The sequence below is a fragment of the Solea solea genome, chromosome 3 (genome assembly GCF_958295425.1).
Source record: "Solea solea chromosome 3, fSolSol10.1, whole genome shotgun sequence".
Classification (NCBI taxonomy): domain Eukaryota; kingdom Metazoa; phylum Chordata; class Actinopteri; order Pleuronectiformes; family Soleidae; genus Solea; species Solea solea.
Window position 1 is genome coordinate 35,112,744 of NC_081136.1, and position 25,287 is coordinate 35,138,030.

A 25,287-nucleotide genomic window follows, 5' to 3' on the forward strand; every position below is an offset into this window, starting at 1 on the left:
GACAATGTAGCGGCGGCTAGGCATAATGTAGCGAGGCTCGAGGTGCCCAATTAAGCTTTTAAACCCGACATTACTCACCATGGACAGGGGCTGGTCATCCAGCACTTTTCTGTTATAGCCAAAGCGTTTTTGCCGTCCTGTGGGAGTGTGTCACGCCACTTGCTACTTTGTTAGCATTAGCACACGCACTGTTGTTGTGATCATGTGGGCTCTGCATGCATCCAACGCGTAGAGCCCACGTGATCACAACGGGCGCCGCTGGAGCGGAATGGACTGCTTGTTTCAGAGAATTTATATGGAGATTATAGATGTAGTCCGATATAATCTGATACTCGTTTTTTGGCTGATATCAATATCGGATCGGGACACCCCTAATTAAAGTGATTAATAAATTTTTTTTTTGGACATTTTATGAACCAAACACTTCATGGATTCACTGTTTCATACGTTCACGTCATAAATGAGTCATCGTTTTTCCCCCTGACCGTTAAATAAAAAGCCTCTCAGCTGTTTTTGATGATCACAGCGCTCGCATTTACAGACGCTCCCTGAACTCACCTCTCACCTTCACTGCTCTAATGTAAAGGACAGCTCCGCCTTTTCTCTCTCCCTCTCTCTCTCTCTCTCTCTCTGCTTAGATCACAATCAGCTCCTTGTTGAATCTCTTCGTCTTCATTCCTGTAAACCTCTGCAGCTTGAGTCCGTCCTGATAACGCGGTGCAGCAGCGGCACGGTGGTCGGCTCGCTGTGCCGTGCACCGTCAGCGGCCCAGGCCGTGACCAAAAAAAACAGCCACTTCATCATCTCTGCGTCTCTGAGCCGCTGCTGCACATTATTATGACAGTTACCATGACGACGGCATCCCTTCTGGATCACAACACCTTTATACAATGATGACCTGATAAAGTGGGAAACAGATAAACATACAACAGAGGCATTTTAGTCCTTCAGATTAATAAAAACAACTGGAGGTCTTGTCCCTTTCACAATAAAAGCATAATCCTCGCTGCGTTTCATGTTCACCATCACACAAATACGGAATTAACGTACGGAAATGCCCGTTATCGTTCAGCCACAATGGAAAAAGCACCTTAATTAAACATAAACGGTTTTAATGATTCTTAATCTGGGTTAGAGGCCTAATCCTATGGAAGAGGATTAGGGCCAATATTCTTTGAAAGCAAAAAATGAGATTGGTAAATTTGGAATTCTAATTAAAAATGTTGAAATCTGACCAGATTTTTCTGAATTCAGGTATATAAGACACTTTCTTCATCAGAATTCTTATGTTATAATCTCAGATTCTTAGTTTTTTTTCTGAAGGTCATGTGATCAAAGTCAGACTTTCTGACTTGATTTAACTGAATTTCAAGATTTAAGTTTGTAATCTGATTTAAACCTCAGAATTCTGAGTTAAACTTCAGAAATCTGACCTGATTTCTCGGGATTATGAGATTTCTATCAGATTGCGGACTTGTAAATCGTAATTCTGACTTCAATCTAATATACTGTAGATAAACGAGGTATCTTAAATCTCATAATTCTGGCTCATTGTTTATTTATTTGTTTTACTTTGTTTCCATTAATAATTTTTCACACGTGGCCTAAAAATCTAACCTCTCCTAGAAAAGCTTAAATGTGAGGACTTTTCCTCATACTTTTGTGTCTTCTCTCTGAGGATAACAAGTGTGAGACGTGTCTCCGTCTCAGTGGAGGACGTGCAGCAGCAGCAGCATTCGTCCCCTCACGTCTTTGTCTTTTGCGAGAGAAAGACCAGCGAGGAATGTTATTGTCTTTGCCTCAGCAGCTGGTTCCCTCTCAGCCCCTGCTGTTCAGGCCTCATTCACTGCTCTCTGATTAGCTGTGTGTGTGTGTGTGTGTGTGTGTGTGTGTGTGTGTGCGTGCGCGCTTCATTCGTCAAAGAACAAACAATGGACTCTCTCGCTCGCTCGCCTAAACTCACATCAGCAGAAAAAACTGTTGAAGAAGAGCAGAGAGAGAGAGAGAGAAAGAAATCGGAATCTTGTGTCGTTTGTGTTTCTCGTCTCCAACCAGAGAAACCAAGTGTGGGCGGAGCCTGAGTGCGGCCTCCACACTCGTTGCCTCATTTACATAGTCCTTCTCCATCGCCGGCATCCCACAATGCCCTGCTTTTTATGCATTATTGAGTCTCCCGGCCGAGTATCCTTAAAAAGGGAGGGGGGGGGGGGTGTAAGAGGCACCGCCCATAAAGGGAAGTAGGACTTGAACGAGGGCGACTTCAAAGACCTTGTGAAAGATTGATCCACTGAGTCGTAGCTAAAGTGTTTCTCAGGTAAACAAACATGAGGCAGAAGCTTGATTATTTGGCTTTAATGCAGGAAAACACTGTTGTTTTTGTCTTTAAATGTTGTTTTTATTTATAAAGCTATTCTTTTCCTGGTTTTTCCTTTCTTTAATGCGTCTAAAACATGTTCAGATGTCCTTTTAAAACCTCCATTTAAAGGTATAGTTTGTATTGGTTAAGTTTCATGTAGCCTTGAGTTAGCATCAGAAGTTTAACGACGTTTAGTTTGTTCATTGTGAGTGTCTGTAAAAGAAGAAAAAAAACCCTACATTTTAGAAGTCTCACCCGATTTCTCAGATTTCTGAGATTTTAAATCGGCAATCTGACTCCTCTCTTTTTTGTTGTGTTTCTGTAGCAGCGTTACAGCGCCACCTGCAGGCCTGGCATATATACTACTGTTTTTATTGAAGTGTTAAAAAAGAACAAAAAAGAAAAATACTAGTAGTAGTGTGTAGTAATCTGCTAAATCTCACATTTCGGATTTCTAAAATTTAAATCAGAATTCTGACTGAATTATGAGATTTAATTCAATAAAAGGGACTTCATTCAGAGAAATCAGGTCAAATTTCTATAATTTATATAAGAATTCTGAGATTTAATCTCATATTTAATTTTTAGGAATCTGACCTGATTTCTCTGAATTAAGATTTCTGAGATGTAATCTCATATTTCAGAGAAATCATTCGGTAATCTGACTTTTATCTCAGTATCCTGACTTAAATTAGTTAGATTTAAATCAGATTAGTGACAGATTTCTGTCTCATTATTTAAACAGAGATTGTAAAGTTAATTTCCCACTTGAGTTGTTTAAATTGTGAAGTGAATTCAGATCAGTTTGTGTTCAGGAGAATCAAACAAAGTTTATTTTTATTAAGTGCTGCGTCACCATCGCTCCTCCTCCTCCCCGCGTTCCTGAGTCCAAACATTTCGGGGATGTTTGGATGTCGGCGTCTCTGTTAAGCCTGTGATGAGCTGTCAGGTCGACGCCTCTGTTCCGTCTAATCCCGCCGTCCCCTCTCAAATCTGATCTCATCCGCAGATCTGTGGCGTCGCCCGAGGCGTTTGCTGTTTGCTGCTTAAACGCTGATAATGCTCCCTCTCCAGTTTGTGTGTGTGTGGGGGGGGAATAATCTTTGTAAAAATCCCTTTTAATCAAAACAGCGGTGACGCAAGCGGCGTCGCGGGGGGAAACGGACGAGGAAAGATTTCACAAAACGGGGGAAAAAAAGCCACAGACGTCGTTCTTCACGTGTTTCAGTGACGGAGAAAAATCTTCTTTAATTAGTGGTATTTTAGGAGTATTTTGATTAAAAAAATCTTCATTTACATATTGTACAGAGACAGTTATGTGTTTTTTTTAAGTTATTGGCAGAACTCAAAAGTGTTTTTTTACGTTTTTGGTGCGGTGTTAGAGGGCCACATACAGTCCTTGCATGTGTACTACAGCAGTTGCTTTGAGGGCGGTTTCTTGAGTATTTTGAGTCACCACCATATTTTGTCGTACAACCCTTAATCCAGCTAGCCTTAAGCGAGTGCAGCAAACCTTGTATTTTAGTTAATCGCAGAATTTCAGAGTTTTTGTTTGTATATTAGTATTTATTTTTTGTGTGTGGCGGACGCTATTTTGTCATGCGAGTTATTGGCAGGCTGGTCATTTTTAAGGAAACAAAGTATATGTTATTTTTTCTTTTTTAAGTTCGTAAAGAGGTTTTCAGTAAAACGGAAGGAGAACGACGCGCAAAGCTTGTGCACTAACTAATGTGTAAAAACCACGTCAACAAAGATGCTAACGACAAATACAAGAACAAGTGGTCCCGCTATGACATCATTGTTTTGCGCAGAATTGCGTTGCCAGGTTGTGTACAGGTGGTGGCATTTCAGGGCCTCTGAAAACCTGTTTCCGATATTCTGATATATTCTGAAATTTTGCGTGTACAAGTCGTCAAAACTCAGGAAGGTATCGTCCTGGTTTCTGATGTCGTAACAGGCTGGATTCTTTCGAAAAATAGCGTTTTTAAAAACACTAGTTCCTTGTCGATAAAAATCCGATACAATACAAAAACTGCGTAGCTTCTCCTGAACCTCTCCATCGTTGTGTTTACGATGCCCAGATTGTTGGACCAAAACATCTTTCCGTGTCTGTCTCGATTGTTTCGTCCAACGTCCCCATTTTTTGTATTCGTAAAATTCTAAATGTCTTCCTCCTGGCAACCTTGTGTAAAAAACTGTCCCTTTAATTAGACCTGAGTCTCGTCTTTAAACGTTCATTTGAGTCGATGAGCTAATTATGGATTTTAACAAGTTCATACTGATGTATTTTTCCCTCATTAGAAGACATTTTCATCAAGAACACTGTGTGTGTGTGTGTGTGTGTGTGTGTAAAGCAGGTGTGACCTCATCCTTTCATAAGTGATGTCATGATGTTAGACTTAAATATGAGGTGCTCCGAGGCTCTTATCGATTTCAAATGTTTTTAAGATGTACAACTTTGTCAGCGTTAAAACGTGAAGCAATTACAGAAGATTAAGAAGCGAGTGTTTGTGTTAAAGTCTGACGGTCAGGTGACCCCTAATGACCAGATGAATAAGAGTCGCAACAGCGGCGCAACAGCGGTGTTTTCCCTAAAGTCTGTGTTTTAGTAGAACTTGTTTTCAGAGTAAGAATGTTTGAAACAGACTTAGAGACGTGGAGAGTTAATTCCTCTCTCTCTCTGCCTCTGCTCTGGGAGCTAAAAGGCCACACTTGTGTCTCACTTAATGAAAACACGGCGACCGGGACCTTTTCATCCTCCCTGTGTTTCACTCATTAAAGCTCAAGCTCTCTGTTAAGACATTAAGTCGAGACGCCAGAGTGCCGAGAAAAGAGAGTGTTCTCTGTGTGTGTGTGTGTGTGTGTGTGAGTCACACGCCTAAAAATATCAGCCATGTTCTTCCTGCTTTTTCTCTCTCTCTCTCTCTCTCTCTCTCTCTCTCTCTCTCTCTCTCCTGACCTGTGAGTCACTGCTCCAGCTGGGAGCGTTTGGAGGGGGAGGGGCCTAGGCCGGGGGGCCGCGTGACTGTGGTGATACAGGACGAGAGGAAACGCAGTAAAATATATAAATATAAAAACTCCCAGGTCAAAACCATCATCAGGAAATAAACAAACAAACAAATGTCTTTTAAAAGGCCAGGAACAAAATGGCTGCCGTGTTTCACATCGTACAATAACAGTGTAGTTTTTGCTATTTTTTGGCTTTTAGCTGATACTTATATCATGCTGATAATTATTTGAATACCTTTTGTCTGCTTGTAAGACTCCTTTTCACCTAACTGTCATGTTTTTTTGGTTCATGTTTGGATTAACTTAAGCTTTATTATTTGGCTAAGCAAAGCTACCGTTTGGTATCTTTTGGTTATCTTTCATCGAACATAGGATATCTTTTTGGCTAACCGTCTGCTATTTCTTTCTTAGCATTTAGCTACCTTTTGACTAACTTTAAGCTATATTTTGGTTTGTTGGTTAGTTTTGGCTAACCTTTAGATGTCTTTTGACTAACTTTCAGCTGTATTCTTTGGCTAAATTAAGCTATTGTCAGGTATCTTTATTATCTTTTATCTTTCTTTCAGAAATATTTTTGATGTTTAGCTACTTTTTGTGGCTTTTTAAGGTGTCTTTTGGCTAACTTTTTGTCTGTTGCTGCTTTTAGCATCCTTCCCTCCTTAAGTCACATGGTGTGACTCAAGGCTTGTGATTAAATGAAATGGAAAGGTTTCTCCCACTGAGCAAACACTGATCAGAATATGTAGGTCGAGTAAATCTCTGTGACTCTGTATGATTGTTTCCAAAGACTGTCAAGTCATATCATGATTTTTAATAATAATTTATAATTCTATAATATAATAACGATAATAAGAAACACAAGCTCCTTCTGAGGTTTCAGCTCCGAATGCTCCAACATGTGTTATTATTATTATAATAATAGTAATAATATTAGCCCGAGAAACAGACTCTACCTGGCACACGTTGGCATTGCTTCCTCCTCTTGTGCTCAGCGTTTGGTCTCTCAGCAGCCAGGAGATGGCATGGTTCGTATATGCAGTCTCCTCTGGAGCTGCCGCTCTATTAATAACCTGCCAAGCGTTTAAATGTGTGAGTGTGTAAATAAAGTGCTGCTCACGGGGAGAGAGCTCATCAGTGAACGAGCCAAGCCGTGCACACGCAGCAACATGGCAGTTTACTGCCGTCTAAGTGGATCATGACTGTGAACACCCCCAAAAAACTATTTTCCCGGGGTATTTTCGTGGTTTGAGCTGAGGTTCAGGCCGGTGAACGCCTCACCTTTTTCACCTCACACACACCAGTGGTTTTTTTCTTTCTTCGGCTGGCGGCCCAGGTTGTTCCGGCTCGGTCACAGTGACTGGAGGAAGAGAATTAAAAGGCTTCAGAGCGGCGTCTCATGTAAAACCAAGTTGCCTGGTAACTAAACGGGAGCAGAAAAAGGACCCACGATTTAACAAAACCAGTAGCAGAATGTCTTAGAATATTCACAATCAAGGCCTTGGAAATTGTCCTTGAACGTGACGTCGGGCAAAGCTGCTGTTTTCAAATTGATTGAGTTAAAATAAGTTTTCAGGTGGTTTATTATTGTGTTAGAGTGAAGGAGGATATGGATACAGAGCACAGGATGACATCTTACCACTTTACCTTGTCATTAGATGGTCTTTTATAACAAAAACCGCATGTTTTTGTTGTTTTGTAAACCGCTCCTTCTCCCACACCAAACCCCATAGAGAAAATCAGCGTTTTTACATCATAGAACACACCAGTTGTTGATCGTGTGCTGCCTCCATCAGGAAGTTTAAATGAGTTGGCGGCAACGTTGGTGTTTGAAAACAGCTATTAGGATTGACCTCAGTGACACAAACTCGCCACACGGAGCAGCACTAGGCCACAAACTCCTGTTTTCCCCAAAGCTAAAAACAGTGATTTTCTCTACTGGGTTTGGTGTGAGAGAGTGAGCGGTTTGCAAACTTCAGTTTCATCCACCGACTATATATAAATACTGTATACGACCTTGCGTCAAAAGCACTGGACTATCCCTTTAATAATACACATTCATGGCCCCACGAATGACCTTAAAAATGCAGCATTTATCGTATTTTACATGTTGATGTCAAACCAAGTTGTGTTAAGTCTGGTTTTAAGTGATTGTGGTTTAACAGCAGTGATTTAAGCGTTTAAATTGTAGTTTAATTGTAATTGTATTTGTAAATTTAGATTCAAACATTTTCTTTCCGGTGGTCGTCTTTCCTCGCCGACCTTGAGATGAAGGTCGGGCCGGTGGGAACGTGTCGGCTCTGAAGGAAGTTCCTGAATGAAAAATGACTGCTTTGATTTATTCATTTCTCTCGGTGAGCGAGTGGCGGCGAGGATTTATGGTCAGAGATGTTTAGGAGTGTCCAGACAAAAAAGGGAGTGAGAGAGAGAGAGGGGGGTTTGTCTCTCTCACTCTCGTGTCTCACAGAGTCCGAGTCCCCGTTGCCTCCGCGGCGCTAACAAAGAGCGCTGCATAATAAACGGCACTTTAATTTGTTTTTCCTCGACAAGGTCGCCGCGAGTGACGGGTGAGAGGCGGTGATGGGATGTAGTGTTAGGGTGAGGGGAGGGTGGGGGGGGAGTAAAAAGCCTCACATTAACGTTTGTGTTTGTAAAAGCTAAAAAAAAAAAAAAAAAGTGCAAGGTAACGCTTTATTTCCCAATTACTGCGACTGCATTTGAACTCATCAGTGAGAGGAAGTGAGCAAGCAGTTAGCAGGTATTATCGTCTCCATGGCAACAGGCTAGGTGAGGTGAAAAAGAGAGTTTTGGGGCGGGGCCAAGTTTCTGTCACATGATTAAAACAGTATTTTTTTGTTATAGAGGACACATCTCTTTGCGAGCCATTTTTGCCAGACGTTAAAGCTGAAGAAATCATCGAAAATCGCGAAAATGTATAATCGCGATATTTGTTAAAGCCCAACTTTTATTTCTTCTTTTTTGGGAGAACAATATTTTGTCTTTAAAAAATGACTCGGCACAAATGTCACATGGTTAACACATTCATACGTTCATAAATGCTCTAAAATAACTGTGTCCGACTAAATGTCCTGGAGACTAAAGCAGAGACGATAAAATGAATATCGATACATGTTTCCATGGGTTTAGAGAGGGGTTTGTAACGACACTCAATAACATATAAAACATTAATTCATAATTTTTAGACATTTTATTGCGAAAATGTTACATATTATAGCTTTAAAATGTTAAAGTCCAACATCAACAGGTAAAAGCATCAGTGAAGTCTTTCAGAGGTCGCCTCACACACTCTCTCTCCTGCCGTGACCTCTGACCCCGGTCAGCAGTGTGTCTTTACGCGTCGGCCGGCGGCGGCGCGTCCGCTCTGCGAGCCGGCGTGCGTGGAAATCTAAATGCCGCTGCGTTCTGTGAAAGTATTCATATTCATATTAATTTCCCCGCCGCGGCGGTGCTTATCGGAGGCAGCGGGGAGGTAAACAAACAAAGACGAGCACAAATGTAATTAAAAAAATAAATGATGTCGGGACAAAATAGGCCCGGAGGAAGAGAGAAATGGAGAGAGAGAGAGAGAGAGAGAAATGATGTTGACGCTGTTCCTTACAGTCTCTGTAAAGCAGGAGTCTCAAACTCAGACCACGAGTCTGGTCAGTCGTGGATTATATTACGATATTTCATCATGATAGCGTAATAACTATATTTCTCATGATGTTAAAAGTGTTTGTTTTGATATGGAAATACAAAAAAACGGCAGTTTATGACACAAAAAAAAAAATTGTACATGAATGTCTGATTTTGGAGTGGTGGGCCGCATGAAATTGATGGGGGGTGGGCTCAAGTTGGCCAACGAGTCACCACTTTGAAAAAAAGTTAAATTGTGTAAAATTCGGCGAGGTCACTGACTCTGAAATGGTGGGAACTCGCTGTGAACTTGTCCTGAATTTAAAAGTGCTTGTTTAACAAAGATAGCGTAATTTTTTGCCGTTTTTCTTTCGCAGTTTAACGACAAAACTGGACACAAACACAGAGCTGGTTCAGCTACAGTCCTGCTCTCCGTCTCCCCCTCTGTCTGTTGGTGGCACTGCAGCCTCGCAGCTTTTTCGTCTCATTTTTTTCAGGATGAATTTTAAACAAAGCTTCTTGTTTCTTAAACACACTCATACACTGTTTGTAAGACATGATCTTGAAAAGACATGCATTACCTTTTTTTTTATTTCAGATAATACCTGACATTTATTTCTTCGTTAAATATAGGTTATTTACGTGTGTTACAAATTGACCATTAAATAGACTTGAAACTGTCACAGCTGCTGTTGTCATTTCGGGGCCTAAACTCGTGGCGTCCTCGCATTAAACGGCGACTTAGCCCGCTTACATCGTAGCGAGGTTGACGTGGCGACGTGGATCATGTGACCCCCCTGCGGTCGGACGCTGTGTTGTCATCATGTCATGCTGTGATTTCTGTGCTGCTTTACTCGATGAAAACTAATGAGTCGCCTTGTTTGTTCTCTTCACTCTGAAAAGAGAAAGAACCTCAGCACAGCTTGTTCTGCTCTTTGTCGTAGAGGCAACAATAGTGTAACGGAAGCTAGTTTCCGTAGCAACACACCAAATATAACACGGCATAGCAGAGGCCGCCGTCTGTGAATGAAGCGCACCTCGACTCACACTCTGCTGATGTTCAGCCCAAGCACAGACTGAACTGACGATGATGATGATGATGATGATGAATTTACTTATTTATAAAGAGCTTTCAGACAGACTGAGTGCAGCCAAGAGGAGCTGAAAAAAGTTCCTTCCACCGTGGGTACCATACGTGTCACAGTTCTTCACATAGTTGCTGTTTTCAGACATGAAGCTGAAGTTTGTGAGACTGCTCACTCTCCACTCGCACCAAACCCCATAGAGAAAATCAACGATTTTAACATCCCAGCGACACAGGAGTCGTTGATCCACCACTGCCTCCGTCAGTATGTTTAAATGTGTCGTTTTTGTGAATTCAGGGTATGAAATCCTTTACCCAGATTTACCTCAGTGACACAAAGTGAACACACGAGGCAGCAGTAGAGCAGCTGCTGCTGTGTTCCCATGGCCTAGAATTATAGAAGTTTTCTCTATGAGGTTTGGTGCAGGAGAACGATTCCATACATTTTTTACGCCTGTGGCTGTGGTGACGCAGGTTGACAAGTGTGGTTTGAGGGTGTGCTGTGCAAGTTCTGTCGTCGAGAATTTTACATTCAGGCTGAAATTATGTAAAATGTAAAATTATGTCAAAAGTATGTCCCTTGTTCTATGAGGGTACGACATACTGTGGCTCACTCGTAATCGAATGCAGTTGAAACCTTCATTTTCTACCATGCTGTAATGGAGTCTTTGAGGATAAAATGAGTCTGTATTTGTTTTTTGGACGCCTTTTGGTTTGTTGTATTTTTCCAATTTCAAGGAAAGTTAAAAGAAGGAGTTGTTTCCTGTTTTAACAGAAAAAAAACGAAAAGAAATCAGTGACCAGGAAGAAAAGAAAAGAAATAGAGGAAGTCTCTTCTAGCAGTGAGAATTGGAGCCTGAGGAACAGGATGTACTGGAACATTACAGCAGAGAAGATCAAAGGCTGAAGAAACCACTCTATTAGAATCAAAGAAATCTCACAAATATACGAGGCTTAGGATCAATGTACACATTAACTCTATTAACTATAAATATATGAGTAACCACTTCATAAAGACTTAAAAGCAGCATTTTGTTCACCGGGAACGTCGGGTCTGTTTTTGTTTTGGTTTGTTTTTTCCCCACAGAGGAGAGCAGGGGAACAATCTGGGTTCATCACCTCTGAATCACTTTGTTTTTCTCCAACAGAACCAGTGAGAAATAATAATAATGAATCACAGTGAAATAAAAAAAACAACTGACTGAGTGAATCATGTCAACAAGGACAAGGATTATTGATTATTTTTATCACCAATACTGATCGTTTGTTTACTTTCTAAACTGTACAACATGAAAAACACGGTTTATAACACGTTATACTACGTATAACCTACTATGTATATTTAAACAAAAATGACCATTGTAATTTAAGCGTGTGCTTTTATACTGAAACTCGCATCGTCCCACCTTAAACAGGAAGTGACAATGTTGTTTGTTTAATCCTTTTGTAAACACTTGGTGGCTACTTCCTGGTACAACTATTGTTTTGTTTTTGTTTGTTTTGGTTTTTATTTACAACATGTGTTGTTGCCACAAAGAAGGAACATATATCTGAAATCCCCGAAAATGCATTGTTTTGACAGGACATAGCCGCACTTAGCACCTGCTTAGAACAACTCAAACGTTCATTAGCGGTTAGCTTTTACCTGTAAGCACTTAGCAGCAAGGTATTACCTTTGACCCTTTAGCAGTTAGCTGATAGAGCTTAGCATTAAGATATTACCTTTGACCCTTTAGCAGTTAGCTTTTAGCTGGAAGCAGTTAGCAGCAAGATATTACCTTGACCCTTTAGCAGTTAGCGCTAATCAAAAAAAATTTGCAACCTGGTTTTAAACAGCCCTCTGATGTTAACTAGCAACATGGCCTTTTTCTGAGCTAACTATAAGCTGTTAGCAGTTAAAAAGTAAAAACACATTTTGGCTAATTGAGACATAAATATATCCTTCTTTAATTTTGCTTCTTGATTTGAAATTTTTATTCAACAAAAATAGAAGAAATAATGATTGAATGATGTGTTTAGTACTTGGTCCTCATTTATACATAAAATAAATTTGTATTTGACGAATATACTGTCTGTCGAATTTTCATGAATACGATTCAGGGCCAGTTCTCAACAAAAGTACCTGAGCATTTGAAGATGAGATGCGCAACTTTGGATATTTGTGTTATGGACTAATTTGTCGAACTCCTTTTGTTGATAAATGGTTTGATCTATAAAGAGAGTTGTGATTCGCTGCAGTGCAGGGACAAGTGTTGACACACGTCGTCTTTTATTGGACTCGCAGAGATGCAATGGACAGGTCATCATGACTCGGAAAAGAGTCCGCCTCCGTCCATGAACATCATCTGTCTCCTGTGAAGCAGCAGCAGCAACAGCAGAGACGAAGGGCAATTTCATTTACCTGAGTCTAATGAAAAGCCAGTTTGCTTTGTGATGGAGTGAGAAAGTAATGTCCACAACTCGCAGACGCAAAATGAGAGTCTGCGCCACATCTGCTGCTCCACAGACTCCATGTTCTCCAGAGTATCATCACTGATGGATATCAATACAGACTCTGCTTCTCAATATGATTTGAAAATGTCCACTATGATGGCTGTTAGCGTGAACAAAATTCCTTAAAAATCTATCTAGGAAATAATAAAATTATTTTTTAAAGGTATAGCGTGTACAATTTGGCACTTTTTGGTATAGTTTCATTTTCCAACTCCAAGGATGTTAACAATTTTAGGCTACTGTTAGAACACGAAGATCCAAAATGGCTCATTCTGGGCTAATGGAAAACAACAATTCGTCAGATGATTTTACTCTTCATGTTATAATTTTTTGCCAAAGAAAAATATTTACATTTGAAATTGTACTCACTGGACCCTTTTAATAAGGCATTAGTTATGTGTGGAGTTCCACAAGGCTGAAGCCTGGGCCCAATCTCGTTTTTATTTTTCGCTATTATTTTATATTTAAGTTCTTAATGAGCTGCAACAGTTATTAAGTTGATTGACAAATCTACATTTTTGATTAATCTACATCTATTTAGTATTTTAGTTTTGCTTTTAGTGATTAATTACAAACCTTTTAAGCACCTGGAAGTAATTTAACAGCCATTAAGAAAATAGTGTTTATAACAATTGCTGCCGGAGAAGCCGAACCTGCTTCAAAATGAAAAATTCTATTTCTCTGTAAATTGTCGGAGCAGCTGGTGGACGACGCCTCCAAGAGCTTTCGATTAATTAACGCGTTGAAACAGTGTCCACACGTGTCCTTGTGATTCTGCGACAGTCACTGTAACCGAGTGGCTGCTCCTCCTGCTGGAGCTGTGAGTATGTGAGAGCCACACCTCTAATTGAACACCGGCATGTCTGAGCATGCTTTGGCCTCCATCAGCTGCTGGTACCCAAGAGACTAAGCCCCTCCTCCTCTTCCTTGCAGCAGACAGTCCTCCATCATTGTCCTCTCAAAAACCACTGCCATAATCTTCATAAATCAATTAATTAAATCGATAAACGATGATGCGCTAACACCAAATATCAATTATCTAATTTCAGAAAATAAAAACATTGCTCCCACCAGTTTGATTTACTGGCTATGTCACTACTTCATGACTCCATGTGGTGGCGCTCTATTCAGGAACAGCGGCGATATGAACATGCGTAGTAGTAATAGCTAAAGAAACATAAGTTGACAATGGTAAAAATAACGTGTATAGCGTTTTATTGTCGCCACAACCACATATATTGTGATAATATCTAGCTAGCTAGCAAGGTAGCTATTTAGCTGTATATCCACGGTAATGTGTAAAAACAAAAATGTCTTTGGGTCATGATTATGTTTGTTGTTTTTGTTTAGTTTTCGTATAACTGTGAGCTAACTTTTTGTTAACGTTTAACAGTTAGCCAAATATTTGAAAAATGATAGCTAGACTCTGAGCTATTTGTTTGGATAATTTGGAGCAAAATATTTGGATTTTAATATTATTATATTTGTAAGCTGTGTTTTTTCAAATCATTGGCTATCTTTTGGGCGAACTCTTATGACATTTTGGCTAACTTTTAGCTGTAGTTTTAGCTGACCATTTAGTTAATTTAGCTTCTATCGTGGATAATAATGAATACAGTATTTATTTATCACTCACTTTAATTTAAATTCAATTAAATGATATTTTGATGCTTGATTTTCTTTAGATGTTCTTGGTCCCCAGAGGATAAATGTTAACTATTTTGATTATAGTTGCAACTGCTTTGCTTTCTTTTGATGTTTTTATATGTATTTTTTTAATAATCTCTACAACATTTTATTGTTTTATTGTCTGTTTTGTTGTTGTGAAATTTGACCGTTTTGGAACAAAAACACAATATACAGTATATATTCTTGGTCCCCAGAACGTAAATGTTAACTATTTTTATTCAAATGTATTTATTTTTTTCCTATGAGGCTTCACAGTTGCAGCCTTTGATAGATGAATGTTGTTAGCCTTAGCCACACAGCTCTGAGGCTCTCAGTGGAAATGCTAACAGGAAACTAGCAGCTTGGTGTGTGTGTGTGCACAGTTTGAACAGATGCTCAGGCATTTTGAGGAGAGGGGGCGGAGCCTGAGGGCTGTTTGTTTTTCATTCCGTTGCATTCAGGTGCTGGGGGAGGATGGAGTTGTTTTCTCTGAGTGAAGTGAGACTGTTGTGACTCAGGTATCCAACAACAGTGGACGTGACGTTGTGTGTAGTCATGTGACCAAATCAAACACACACACGCACAGTTTAATGTGTAGACAGGACAAACTAACTGAGTTTGTGTCAATGATGTCAGACGTGTCAGGTGTTTCACTGCCCTAATCTCTCACTCTAACGCTCACTCTCTCTCGCTCTCTCTCTGTGCTCAGTTTATATATTTCCCCAGTGTGAGGAAACCAATGCATACAGAATTAATCCACCGGTTTATCTGAGACACACACACACACACACACACACACACACACACACACACACACACACACACACACATACAGTACCTGACCTTGTTGCTGTTGTTGACTCCACTAGTTTTCCCACTTTCATTTCTGTGTGTGTGTTTTTAGATTATAGATTTGTGTTTGTTTTGATTTCATCTGACTGACATTTGTTTCACCACACGTTTTTTTTTTGGAAAATATAAATATTTATGTATCAAGGACGTCTGCGCACACAAACACACACACCCACACACAAACACACACACACACACACACACACACACACACAAAATCAGAAAGTTTTACTCATTATTTTTCTTTTTTTCTCCTCCACAGAATCAGACTTTGTGCAAAGGCCTGAATGAACTGCAGAATGGACAGGTACACACACACACACCACTAACATTTAGCCATCTTTCAGCTATTTTTGGAACTTTTGTATACTTGTAGCTATTTTTTTGGTTAGTTTTGCATTTTGGCTAATGTTGATTTAAGCTATGTTTTAGCCTAACTATCAGCTATTATGTTGTATTAACTTTTTGCCAACTTAAGCTCTCTTCTATCTAATGTTTGGTTCATTATGTAGCATCTTTCAGCTATTTCTTGGCTAACTATTAGCTGATGTTTTCGCTATCTTTCTGTTATTTATTTGCTAATTAGGAGCTATGTTTTGCCTAACTTTTGGTTAATATTCAGCTTGTTGGTCTGCAAATATTTAACAGTTCTTTTCCCCCTAATAACTTTAAGTTACTGTTTAAATGTTTAATGTTTCTAAACCAAATTTTAGTTATTTTTGACCAGCTTTCTTTCGGCTAACTTCTTGTCTGTTTCTTGTGGTTTTTAATTGTAATGGAGGCAGAACGTTGTTGTTTCCCTCTCAGCTGATCGTCACAGGACTCTTTAATTGTTTGTCTGTTCTCGTTGCCATTTATCCAAACATATAAACCCACGTCCTCGTCGTCCTCTTCTGTGGTTAAAGACTCACTAAGTCCTAATGAAGGAGCCGGCGGCGGCGGCACCGTCCTTTGCCGTGTCCCTGAGGCGTCATTAGATCAATGTTGAACGTCTTAATACGACAGAGTGAAGCTGTTAATGATCCTCCGGAGCATTCTCCAGCAGCTTCTGAGATGATTAACAGCCGATCAGCTGCAGTGGAGACACATTAGAGGTGCGAGTCCCTTTTTTATGAAAAAAAAAAAAAAAAAAAAAAAAGAGAGACTCCGGTCTCTGCTCACTCATGTCCCAGCATGCACTGGGCATCCGCCTGACCTCTGACCTGTCAGTACCAGCAGATTCACTCAGAGGCGAGTTTCTCGCTCTATTATCTGAGCGTCCTCGCTGAGCGTCCTCGTCCTTCCGACGCGGCCGTTGCTACGGCGTTGATCCACTTCCTCTTTGAGCAAATTAAATATTGACTCGTCGCATTGACTCGTAGATTTAATTTGAAGTGATTGTGGACACGGAGGAGTGGACGGCGGGGTGCTGTGTGTGTGTGTGTGAGTGTGATGACAGTGGCGATCGAGTGGCTGTCGCCGCTATAATTGGCTGTAAGGTGTGAATCATTGTCAGGGTCAAAAAAAACACCTGTAGTTTATGAGCCAATCAGAGTCAGAGCTGAGGAGGAGGAGGACAGAGAGAAGTTAAATCGTAGGAATTAATGTCTGTGCTGTGGAGAGAGAAATAATGAAAGACAATGTTTGTCTTCTTCATCCTCCTCCTCTTCCCTTTTCCCTTCTCCTCCTCTTCCTTCGTGTCTTCCTCCTCCTCTTCCTTCTTCTCTACCTCCTCTTCTTCCTCCTCCTGGTGGCCACTGAGGAGAACTCATCTGTGACGCCGTGTTCCAGAAAGGCGGCGGTGTCTTTCGCTCAGAATCTGTTCTGTCAATATTTGCTCGCCGCCTCAAACTAAACACGGTGATATTAGAAGTCGTCACACTCCGTCACTCAGAGAGAGAGAACGAGAACGAGAGAGAGAGAGAGAAAATTTAAAGGAACAGTCCCTCTCCTTTAGAATCACCAAAAAGACTTTAAATCAATTACTCACATAAACTCAACATCTTCAGCTTAATATTGGTTTAAAATGACTTGTGTGTGAGTGAGACATTCAGGTGCAAAACCTCAAAACTACAGTTAATAATTATTTCTGTCATTGATTCATCCGTCAGTCATTCTCCGAATTCATTGATTTGCTGTTTTGGTCCAGAAATCCGTGGAGAAATGACGCACTGACCGCCATCACCATCAACAAGGTTGAGTCAAGACTTTAAAATCATTTGTAAGAAACCTTTTAAGAACAAATAATCAAGTGTTGCGCTGAGTGAAATTTCCTCGTGGTACAACACGGAAAACCGCCGCAACAGAGCAGAGAGTCCGGAACTTTCTCTTTTGTGAAGTTTAAAATGACAGAACCGCTCAAACTGATTCATCCGTAATCAACATGGAACATTTTAAGAACAAATAATCAAGTGTTATCAGCGTAGAGTGACATTTAATTCTTGTTTCCCCGTGTTTTAGGATACACTTGTTTCACCTCACAAAAAGTTGAAATAAGATGAGATTAGATTTGACTTTGTTGAAATTACAGCAGCAGTGAAAACACAGGATATAAAACACACAATAATATAAATGATACAGAATGTAAAACATCAAAAATACATTTGTCTAAACGTGAAAAATAATCTGTATATCGACAAATCACGGATCACAGTCACAGATACAGTCGTTGATGACGTTGGCTCCTCCCCCGTGACAGTATGTGAACCCTGAACTGCAGAGAGTGTTGAGATGTTTCCTCTCTCCCTCGGGCTAAAGATGAAGGCCGGGTGAGGGTAAAACCCCTCCCCCCTCTCCCTTCTCCATCTCCTCCTCGTGCTCCTTCCCCCCGCCCCCATAACCCGCCTCACTACCCTCATCCTGCAGGAAGTTCTCAGATGTCTGATGTCGCTGTGTGGACAGATGCTCAGTGACGTCCGCTCATCATTCAATTTGTTTCCAAAGAGCTAAAAGTGAACGAGAACACGTTTTGACCACAGAAAATTAAAAAGTTTTAAAAAAAGTCCAAACTTAATTTTTATTCATTTATTGTTTCGAGATTTCTTTTTTTTGAGGAAAAAAAACCTTTTTTCAATTTAAAGACCTTTGTTTATATTTGACAAAGCGACAAAAGTAACTTTTTTCAAGAAAACATTGCCTCCCATCGTATGAGAAGTAGAAATATTAAAAAAATATATATAGAGTTGTCTGTTATGAATTAAAGAAAAAAGTATAAACTTAATTTTTAACTTTCTCGACTTTTCCCTTATTTCCTGTAAATCCTGGACACAATAAATAAGAAAACATAAAACGTGGAATAAATAATGACTGTTCACAGGAGATGATGATAAAATCAAGTTTTATCTTTTCTTTTGTTGCAGCTGATGTTTCTCCTCAGTCAACATAGCGTATGCGCCCCTAGTGTCCCTGCGCTGAACTGCAGCCAGTGGACATTTAAGCAGATTTACAGACTTTTTGTCTGTGCCATAAACTGTGTGTGTGTGTGTGTGTTGCTCTTTGTGGCTGCATCTGTCTGCTTCCATTGTTCACAGACGTCCATCTGCCGGCCTCCAGCTAACACCAACCCCCCCCTCTCTCTCTTCATGAAGACCAGCTGTCTCTCGTCCCCACTCGATCACTGACGTCAGTGTCGCTGACCTGAGTCTACTTTTGTTCACATTTAATCCACATAGTGACACAAAAAAAAAGTTTAATTCAACCCCCACAAAAAAACACAAGTTAAAGCAGAATAATGTTTGCTTTTAACTTTAGTAAGTTGTTAAAAATAAGCGACAGTGAAACTAAAAGTGCCTTCCGTCTGTTGTTTGAAGTGGTTTCCTGAAATCCGATCGAGGTTGTGATGCGCTCGGACGCTGCCGGGCTATAAATGTCTCATGAAAGGGTTTAGATTTACGTCTGTGATCGATGCTCCTGGATGACAACCGTGATTATTGATCACCGAGGGCAGAGGAGAACTTTTACTTGTTTTAAAATTTCACTTAACTCGTTGCAGATTATGGACAATTATTTCTCATTACAAAAATGTAAATTTATGGAATTACACTCGATTAAACGTGGGTAAACATCTTTTGATTTGTTCTTAAAATTCACTTGAATTGATTTCTTGTCAAACTAAGGGAATCTGGTTATGACATCCCGATGAATAAAAAAAGTAAAGATGTTAAATGAACTTTTTAGGGACTTGTTAAGAAAAGTGTTTTTATAATGGATAAATCAGTTGGAGTATTATTTTTTTGAGTAAAAACTAGTTCTTATATGTAAATATTAACCCACAGTCTCACCACAAGCATCTCGAGTCACAGTCGTTGGTGTTTTTAGTGAATGTGAGAGGTCAAAAGGTCGTCTGAGCAGTGCTTCATTTGTTGTCTGGTGAACGCGATCGTCGGAAAAAGTTTGACATTTGAAGCCTAAAAAAGTTTGAAAAAAGACAGAAATGGACAATGTCCACAAAAAGTAGTAAATCTGGTTTTATATAAAAAATACAGATTTTATGACTTTATTTTACATCCTCATGAACAAAGACATTGAGCAAAGATGTTAAATTAACTTTTTTAAGGACTCGTTCAGAAAAATGAGTGTATCGTCTTCATAGAGAGTAACTTGATTCCCTTTTCTTTTTGAAACAGGTTAAAAACTGTAATCACAGACATGTCGAGTCATAGTTGTTGGTGTTTTTAGTGGATGCCAGAGGTCAAAGGGTCGTCTGAGCGGTGTTTCAGTTGTTTCTTCTGGTTCTGGTTCTGGGTGGTGGTTTTGTGAACAGTGTTTCATGCCCGAGCTGCAGCTCAATCTGCTCACACGACACTAACCATCATTTAATCAGCAGCAGTAATGTGCACCGCGTGCTCGCTCAGGCCATTCTTCACCGCCGTGTTATTGGCGATTAGCAGAGCGGTCGAGGTGATGAAGGCAGCGCCGTCTTTTCTCCTCGCAGCTTCACTTCATACAGAGTTTGACCTTTGGGTGGTTTGGGATTGTGATTGGTTTGTGATGGCCGCTGCTGGTCAATAATCCTCCGCTGCTCTGGCTGTGAAGGCGTGTGAGTCTGTCCTCTCTGCAGAGCAGACGTCTTCGTTAGGGACAAGGCCTTGGGACGCTCGGTTTCAGGTTTGTTCCTAAACTGAAATATAAACGGTAACGAGTGAAGCTGCCATTTGATAACAGGCTAAAAATACATTATTCTTTTTGTTTTGTTTTTAAGTTAAAAATATGATGGTGATCAAATTTCTTTGGCAACAAGAAAACAGGCTGTTTTTTTGCAACATGATTTTTTTAAGTAACATTTTAGTTTTTTCTTAGTATTTTTGTTACATTTTATAAAATCTTTTTGGCTAATGTTCTGTTTTTTTTAACACAAGCAAATATTTGCACTAACTATCCCTGTCCAAATCCCTATCGAGTTAAACTTGTCTGAAAATCTTAATAACCTATCAGATGTGTCATTGATCCATTGATCAGTGCATTGATTGATTGATAGCTTGAGCCTCCGCTTGTGCATATTTTCCCACTGTGTATGTGTGTGTGTGTGATTTTATGTGTCTTGTTCCAAGGAACATGAGGGAAAGGAAGCCTGGGGTGTGTTTGATTTGCATTTAAATGGATTTATTGTCCACAGCCAGTGTGACGGGTGGAGGCTGATCACATGATCAGTGTAGGGGTTTGTTTTGTTTTTTCCACCTGTGTGAGGAAAATGGGTAGTTGAGCATTCAGAGCTCATCTTGAGCTGATACTTGACTCATCTCTTGTCGTGAATCTCCTCTCGACCTGCTGCACTTGAGTCGTGGAGCAGCGGGGTCCTCGCTCTCCCTGCCCCGCCCCTTCCCCCCCTCCTGCCAGATTGTGGGCCAGCGGCCAGACTCTGACCTGTGTCGCTTCTGATAAGCCGTCTCCCTGCCAGAGGAGGGAGTTCACCTCCACAGGAAATCAATTGGCAACAGCCGGGCCCAGGATACTCAGATATTGGACCTCGGTATGGGTCACAGGTTCTGGAACTTGAGGCGTTCTTTAGTCCTCCCTCGTGGATTTTCTGCCTCTGGCAGTTTCTGATTTCAAGCGATAGTTCAGGTTTGTTTAGACCATCAGCTCCTGTGTCCCCGCGAGCTAAAAACACACATTTTCTCTAAAGACTTTGGTGCAGGAGTGTGAGCGGTTTACAGAACAATGCTAAAGGGGACCTGGTATACCCAAGGATTTTGGAACAACACACAGAGAGCATTTGTGGGCAGTGGGCAGCGCATGCTCAAACTGAATTTCTTGAGTATTAAGCCAACCAGAAGAAGTAGATGCCAACGATAGTCATCCGGACCTCGACCTGGCGACCCTCGAACAGGCTGACACCCCGACTCCCCTGCCCAAAGGGCCTTTCAGCCGTGAGCTGCTCGAACCAGATGTGTCCGATGTAGCTATACCATCGTTCTCTTCTTTGGTAGGAATGCGTCCTTGGCCCCGCCTCCAGACTTGTACTGCCACCCAATGGTGAAGTGGGATACTACAGGACCCTGACGCTCGAGTATACCAGATTATACCATTCGCATGTGCGCTGAAGTACCCCAGTTTCATGTTTGAAAAAGTACAAGATAATGAGTCAAAAACATTCAACAGTTGTTGCAGACAGAATTTGGCATGCATGTTTCTCATTACCGTAACTCCTAGACTCAGCTTCTCAGTATCGTCATTCCTAAACGGTTGAATAACTGCCAAATATCGAAAGTGTTTAAAGTTATCTTGGAAAAGAAGCACTCATTCAAAAATAAATCCAGACGGCCTGAATATCACGATGGTCATAAGAGGGTGAAGCTATCATCGATTTTATCAGATGAGCCTTTTTTCCTGACGTCTCTGCTGACGGACATATTTCTACTGGTGGGACAAACCAAGAACGTCTTCAGGGAATCACTTGGACTCGAGGATGATTAGGTTTTCGTGGTCAAAGTTCAAGGTCACTGTGACCTTGACCTTGTGATGCACCAAGATTGCCTTGAGGGAAACCTTGGCACTCATATTCACTTGGACTTATGGATGAATAAATGTTCTTGTTGTGGTTTGCAGAAGCATACAAGCTTTTAATTTAAAATTTTATCTCAAAAAATGTGATTGACAGTTGATTTGTGAGCTTGGAAACCACCTCACTTCATGCTGCAGGTGTTGTGAAGTAGGACAAACCCCGACCTGGAACATGAAGTGAAAGCTCCAGGTCTTTTCTTTAGTTTCATTTGTGAAGTGGAGGGTTTGAGTTTTTCTTCCTCTTCTTCTACTCGGGTGTAAAAAGCACTGACAGCCGCGTCCCCGTCTCCTCGGCACCTCTTAGGACTGAAGGGCCTCGCTGCTAAATGGCGTGTAAACAAAGAGAGCGCCTGGCAGCTGCGCTGATGGAAATCTGAACAGCTACTAATGCGTTTTTCAGCAGCCTGTTATCTCAGAGGCACACTATCAAAACAGAGCACATAATGAGTGTGTGGATAATCCTGTCCGCTCGCCGCGTCTGCAGTAAACAGCGGCAGCAGCACTGACGGATGACCTTAGCCGTGGTCGCTGAGCAAATTTAAATTCTGCCAGTGGAGTGTGGAGACAGAGGGACGGTGTGTCCACAGATCGTCTGATTCCTGTTTAACTTGACGTGAATAAAAAAGCAGAACAATGTTAAACTTAAAGCTCAGAATGTTTTTAAAAACTTCCTAAAACAACCAGACCTGTGTCGAGTTCAGCTGACGTCAGGTCATTCTGTCCAAACCCAAACCTGGCGCAGTCACTGTAATCTCTGTGTAATGTATGACTCTCTGTCCTTCACACACAGCTGTTGCCATGGTTACTCGTTTGCAGACATACAGTATATGGTGTAAACGGTTGTCTTTGAACACATAAATGACTGAACTCCGGTAGTCCTCGCATTCCTCACCTGAGGTTTTCTGTGGCTCTGATTCATGTGGTTGCAGTTTCTCCAACAAAATTCAAGTGATAAAACTCACTATTTGACCAGGCCAAGAGATGTTAGGAGTGTACCTAAATATTAACATGTGAATGTCTTCAGACTGTGACTTCATTTTAAATATGCAAAGTTTTGGGCTAGTTTGGGAAGTGTACGTTTAATCTAAGTTACACGATATTTAAGTCATGACATGATATTATCACGATATTTAAGTCACGACAACATATTATCATGATATTTAAGTCATGACAACATATCTAAAGCACGATATTGAAGTTGCAACACGATATTCAAAGCACAATATTTAAGTCATGACGCGATATTATCATGATATTTAAGTCACAATGCGATATTATCACAATACTTAAGTCACATCACGATATTATTATTTTATTATTATAAAAATGTATAAAAGGAAGACACTTGGGTCTTAAAAAATGCGATATAATATCGCCATGCAAAATATTGCGATATTTCACTGTATTGATTTTTCCCCCCCATCCCGATCACACTGGCACTATTGTCAAACAGTTTTAAGGCATTTGTTGGAAATGCTAACTTCGTCTCGTATGCTGAGATATCTAAAAATGGACACGCTGCCATGGACACGCCCTTTTACGATGTACGATAAAAATGAGCAATTTAGCATCTCAGAGGATTTAAGAGTGGGCTGACCAAGTGTGAATACGCTACGATAAATTCAGTGGGAGGAGTTGAAAGTAGAAAATGCTCTGAAATCGTACAGTAAATTCAAAATGCTTGGGAAACATCTCCAGGCCTCGAGTTTTTTTCCATGAGCTTGTTCCACGCACAGGATGTAGTGTTGGGTCGATAGTCTGTCGTTACCCTGGAGACGTTTTCTCTCTTTATTTAAAGTTTTACAGCTCATTCGATAGTCACTAACCTCGGAGTTGGGGGGGAAAAAACAAACATATAAAACCACCTCTCAGGAGCTTTTAACCGATTTCTCTGCTCCAGACAAATGTGTTGAAGAATCTTTGCTGACTCGGCACAGGTTTTTTTTTTTTTTCCCTCGACATGTTCCGAAGATCCATAACCTGCTGTAATGTGAGCTAAAAAACCTTCACAGAAACATAAATGCGTAAAGAAATGAGCTTTTTATTTTGGTCGATGCTGGTAAAACGACGGTGGGTTCAGTGGGACGTTTGTCCGCTGAGCTTTCGACCACCTCCTCTTCCTCCTTCTTCTTCTCTACGTTCTTTTTTTAAACCAGCGGTTGAATTTTCAGCAGCTGCAGGTTCAGACTGACGTTTTCCTCTAAATCCTCCTGTTCTGCTGGATGTTCAGATGGATATCAGTTTCATTTCAGTCGAGTCCATTAGCGACGCAGACGCTGGAACCCGGCGAGGTTTCTCTGAGGGATAAACCCTTGCAGCTTCTGAAGAACCTGAAGGTCGTTGAGAGGAAAAAAGAAAAACCTTAATCCTGCTTTAAAGGATTTTCCTCCGATAACAATAATAATGATAAAAAAAGAGAAGAGGAAACGTTTCATCTGCAGCTTCACGAAATAAACTTTTTCAGCACGTTTGACACATTTATTATCTGTAATGGTTAGGATTTTTATTCTGATTCTTATCGAGACTCTTAATTGATTTGACTTAAGCGGCTCAAAGAGGCTGAACAGCTCCACCCAGTGGCTTGGAGGTGGCTGTTGCTGCTAGTGACATTCCAAAGTTTACAAGTTTTTTTAATTTACAGAAATAAGTAATGGAGACTGTTTTCATTGCTAAGCATTAAGGTTTGCATAAGAAGTCCAAAGTTGGTGTCTCTTATTTTGAAAAGCCAGGTTGAAAGGAAGTGGTGCCATGTGAGTCTACGAAGAAAAGTATACAAATACAATTAAAGATATCTCTAAAATTTGTATTTCATTTTTATAAAAAATAACAACAGTAAGCTAATTCATCGCAAAACTTGCACGACATGTATGAAACAAATACAAAAATATATAGAAACTTTACTAAGAACGTGATATAATATGATTTCAACCCTTTGAAGCAGCTTTTTCTCTCCTCACCTCCTTCCCTGTCTCCTCACCTCCTTCCCTCCCAGGAGGGCGTGGTCTGTTGAATGAGTGACCTTTAAAACAATCACCTCTAACAAACGCTGAATGGTGAGCGGCGCCCCCTCTGGTCCTGATGCAGGCGACCGCCTGTAGATTCCATTGATCCTGTGAAAAACAATGGAGGCGATCACAAATAACATCACAGGAGGGGGCGCTGTAAAATCATTCATCACAAGAGTTTCTTTCTTCTTCTCTGCGTTGACGTG

The 25,287-nt window shown here is 40.6% G+C and overlaps 1 protein-coding gene across 2 annotated transcripts in view; it reads left to right on the plus strand.

Annotated features, from left to right (window-relative positions):
• The window catches only part of phf21b (PHD finger protein 21B), a 45,771-nt gene that overhangs the window by 9,379 nt on the left and 11,105 nt on the right, over positions 1-25,287 (plus strand). For both annotated transcript variants that reach the window (XM_058624599.1, XM_058624600.1), the window contains exon 2: positions 15,358-15,402. In XM_058624599.1, coding sequence (XP_058480582.1) covers positions 15,358-15,402 — 45 coding nt within the window. The remainder of the gene's footprint in view (positions 1-15,357; positions 15,403-25,287) is intronic.